Source organism: Lottia gigantea (genome assembly GCF_000327385.1).
Source record: "Lottia gigantea unplaced genomic scaffold LOTGIsca_96, whole genome shotgun sequence".
NCBI classification, from domain to species: Eukaryota; Metazoa; Mollusca; class Gastropoda; family Lottiidae; genus Lottia; species Lottia gigantea.
The window spans coordinates 24,201-28,864 of record NW_008711113.1 but is presented as its reverse complement, the minus strand read 5'-3'; the positions used below and the strand labels follow the sequence as shown (position 1 = coordinate 28,864).

The 4,664-nt window shown below is 34.0% G+C and overlaps 1 protein-coding gene across 1 annotated transcript in view; it reads left to right on the top strand.

Annotated features, from left to right (window-relative positions):
- Window positions 1-2,811: 2,811 nt before the first annotated feature.
- LOTGIDRAFT_170263 (hypothetical protein) overlaps window positions 2,812-4,664 on the top strand; it is a gene marked incomplete at both ends in the record, with an annotated part of 3,614 nt that continues 1,761 nt past the window's right edge. Inside the window, 3 exons of the mRNA XM_009068899.1 lie at window positions 2,812-2,868; window positions 3,246-3,382; window positions 4,243-4,300. Of these exons, the coding sequence (XP_009067147.1) occupies window positions 2,812-2,868; window positions 3,246-3,382; window positions 4,243-4,300 (252 nt within the window). The remainder of the gene's footprint in view (window positions 2,869-3,245; window positions 3,383-4,242; window positions 4,301-4,664) is intronic.

Genomic DNA, 4,664 nt, shown 5'->3' with positions numbered 1-4,664 from the left:
GTCTTTTGTTGTTTCAGCCGTCGGTGGGAACTCGATAGCGGTCTTTACTATTGGGTTTGACATACACCACTTACAGTTAGATGATCAACGTAGCACGGTCAGTACCTACTTACATATTTCAATTTAAATCAATTCCTATTCTGTGAAATTTTGTGAAACCCACCCTGAAAAATTCTTGTTCATTTTCTGTATCCCTTGAAGGTGTACTGGAGCATTAATCTTGAAAATTTAAATTACGATGATTTTGGTGTCATCTCTGATTGATCTCTTAAAAATAAAATCCATTTCAAGGACAAGGCCCTTGCTGTGGAATGAAAAAGCAAAAACTACCATGTAATCTTTCTCTCTGAAATGGCTACATATTTGATAATTCCATTGGCAGAGGGGTGTTGCAAGAGGCATGACTTGCCTGGCTAATGACAGATACCACAGTAAAAAGCTTTAATTCAAAAAGTCATTTAGTCTTGGACGCAAGAGCTTAAAACTAATCAAATCAAGAGTGACCTTTGAAAATTGATTGTCCATGAGCAGAGATATTGGCCAAATGATGTTATTCACATTTGATATACATAATTAAAGAGTTAGTTTTCAAGATTTTCATTACCAGGTTACTTTTAGATAGCTTTAATGTTATAGAATTAACAGAAAGATTTTTTTTGCTTAAAACTTCAAGATAAGGCAATGGATATATTCCTCTAGTCTTTGGTCTAAAGTATTTATTACTTTTTGCACATAACTTTCCAAACCTACTTTAAAAATAAGAATCTTGACTTTTAGGGTTCCAAGAACAAAGGAGCTGGTCTTTAGCTTCAACAGGACATTACATTTGGAGGTCAATACGGTTATGGTGGAGCACAAGATAATGTCCTAAAGGCGACTCTTGGAACGAAGCCAGGTAAGGATATTTTTATAGCTATCTTGGATATGATGTTGCTATACAAGTCATTATATACACACTGTAAATATTACATTTAGAAACATAAGATCAAGTTCCGAAGCTCTAATACGCTTGTTACTGAGTAACAGACTGTTCCATAGAATCCATCAACTGTTTGGATTTATGTATTTGTTGAATTATTTCATTTGTGCCATATCAAAGAATTACGTTGTATATTTTTGATTTTAGGTGTAAATAGATAGAGCTTCATTATACAGAAGTCAAGTGCTTATGGTGTGGCACAGAAGCTCGCAAGGCAAGTTTGTTTTAGAAATATTTGTTCTGTAATTTAAACCATTTTGATATTCTTAATTTGAAATATCTTGCAACACTCTGATACAGTTTTGTGAATCATGATATTTTTGTTCAAAAATAAACAAATACATGGTATTTATATGAGTAATCAGCCAATCAAGACCTTATAGAATGATGACGCCAAAATGTGATCTCTGATTTAAGGGTGTTTCATGGCCTCTCACACATTGTATTTGTTTTTAACAAATTACTTAAAATGGTAGTCATCTAATTATTTGCAATTATGTATTTATATTTTTCAGGTTAGAAAGGGTAAATCGTCTGGTAATTTACCTACCCACAATAGCACTGCCACAATAGGGGTGTTCTGAGGTCATGACCTGTATGACTTTTCAGACCTCCTATTCACAGATGAAGAGGAACAGATGAAGAACAGATGAAGCGGCGCCTACAGAACAGATGAAGAACAGAAAGAAGTATGAAGAACAAGTGAAGAATGCTAAAGAAAAGATCAACAGATGAAAAGAGGGACATCCAAAGAGTACTTAATAAGAAGAACCAAGTCTTCAGATGAAAAGCCATGGGTATGTTACAAGGGATTTAGTGAACATTGTCATCTTAATTTTTAAAATGAAAACATAATACTTCAACGACATTTAGAAATGAGGCATACATATAACAGAAACAAGGCAATATTATGGATTTAACATAATTATTTCTATAATAAACATAATAAAACAATAGGGATGACTTAAATGAGTACCATTTATACATTTTGTTATGTTTTATGGCGCATGTAAATTGTGCTGAAAAGTTGATTGTCGTGTGTTTAATTAGTTTATCTAAGTAGTGTGCTTATTTCATAATATTGCCTTGTGTTTTGTTAAAATCTGACTTGGTTCTTCTACAACTGAATTATGGTTATATGATTGACTACCATTCAAGGCTGTGCCCGCATATGCATATCAGTAATGACATAGTTTCAAAGGAATACTACCTTTTAGAATGAACATTAAATTTAGATTCTCAAATTTGGCCTATAAATGTATGTATTCATCAGTGGGGTAAAAGTTGTGGTCTTGAAAATAGATGCATCCCGCTTTTTCTAACTCGGTGTTTCTTTGTGAGTCTCCCCAAAGTGCAAGAATGTGGGTTCCCAACTCTTTTGGGAATTGCGAAAAAGTGTCAAGAAATACTGGTTTTTGTTCAGATGTTGACGCTTCAAAGTTGGAATCCAAAAAAGTGCAAATAGCAAGATACCATAGAAAAATCTGTGAATGTTGTTCAATAATTACATAAAGTAATAATTACTAATGCATTTATCTGTTGTTTATTCTAAGAGGGAGTATTTCTTTGAAAAAAAAAACAAGTTGCTTATTTACATAATTCTTTTCTTATTTCAGCTGAAGAGCTCACAAGAAGTTGGTGTTTCTGCATTTGGTTTGTCTGCATTGATTAGGTGTTTCTGCATTGATTAGGTGTTTCTGCATTGAGTTGGTGTTTCTGCATTATTAGTTCTGCTTCCAACGACTAGTTTTTACTGGAGCCTTTTGAATTGACTTTCTCCTTGCGCTAGAATAAGACATCTTTCCTCAGTATTCTATTCGACTCAGCTGTAAATGGGTATGGATAAACTGAGTAACATCATTGCCAAGAAATTTGGTCAAGGAACAGCTGTAAGACAGGATCTTGTGAACCTAAGCTGTCCTTGTAAAAATATCTTTCTTTCATCTATCAGTAGGATGACTAACCTTTCTGCAACCGAGTTCTGGGCCATGTGTCTCAAAAAAATCTCACAATCAATATTTGTCTAAGTATGGTATTTCTCAGTGTAAAATTCCACACTTAAGATAGATTTCTATTGAAAGATTTTTTGAGAAACGGGCCACGTATTTCTGCTTCCATTCGGTGTTTCTGCACCTTTGACTAGATACCAGTTAATCATACCAAGATTACCTTTCCACTACCATTCAACAAGAATTGCCATGATACGAAGTCCATCAGCAATTATTTGGATGTTTGCTCAATAGCTTTCATACCTTCTTTTTTTCAGCTTTATTGTTCGTATTTCTGTTTTTTGATTTGGGGTATTTTTCTATGTACAGCTTTGGAAGTTCAGGTCAAAGTTGGCAGTTATGGTCGAAGTGAGTGTATGAGGTCTAATGTCAAAGATGGTGGTTGGGGTCAAAGGTCAGTGATAGTTGTTGAGGTCAAAGGTCAAAGATGGTGGTTGAGGTCACAGGTCAAAGTTGATATATAAGGTCAAAGTTGATATATGAGGTCAAGGTCAAAGTTGATATTTGAGATCAGGGGTCAAAGTTGGTAGTTGAGGTCAAAGTTTTCTTTTCAGGATATGGTGGTACGGATGAAGGGAGGGTTATCAGATGAGAAGAAGTATGCATGCACATAAAGAAACCGCAGGTATGGTCATCTAAATCTTTTCATTTTACCAGCCGATAGAAATGAAATGGTGTCATACCTGCAATTGTGTTAAATGAGGAAAATTCTGCAGGATATAAGGATTTCAATTTCCACCAGTCAAGGATGTGAACAGCCTTTAGCACACAAACTCACTGAGCCGCAGCTGCTTCCTGCCAGCTAATAAAGCCAAACCATTGCACTTTTTCAATATTTTTGAGGTTATTTTTTTGTTTTTTTTTTGTTTTTCAGATAATGGTGGAAAGAGTAATAGTTTTTTGGGTGTCTGCTTTTTTTGTTTTGGCTTGGCTTTCTGTCATATTTGTTTGGCTTTCTGCTTTAGTTTGTTCAGACGTGTGCTGTTTTGTCCATGACTTTTGTTTAGTTGTGTTGGTTTTAGTTTTTTTTGGATCATGAACTGGTAGGTTTAGAAGTTTTGTTAGTTTCAATTTCAATTGGGGAAGGGGGAGTGTAATGATGTTTTTCTATTTCAGTAATTGGTATTTTTCTGGTCAAGAAATAAAATATTCTCTGTTGGCTTGTGAATAAGTGGGATTGGCATGTAGCAATTCTTTCTGGAACTTGGTCTTGAGGTTAAGTATTATTTTATTATTATGTTTTATAATTTTCAGATATGGGTATTTATTGTGTCAGGGGATGTTCGGATGGGACAAAATACCTATACCACATGTGATACAGTCTGAGCACTCAACAGTGTAAAATCCAAAAAAATGTAGAGAAATATGTCAGATGGTTTATGATTTAATTTGTAAATTATTTTAGAAATCTTGCATACTGACCCTTTAATATATATGGTATTTTAATTATTATTAGATTACTTTTTAGTTTATTGAGAAGATAACAGTGTATGGTGTCAGATAATTGTGTTGGTGTATGGTGTCAGATAATGGTGTTGAAAAATGGTGTCGGATAATGGTGTTGGAGTATGGTTTCAGATAATGTTGTTTTTATGGTCTAAAAGNGGTGAAGAATATAAGTTTGAATCTTAAAATATCTGGAAATTTTAAAAATAACCAAATTTGACAGAACGCTA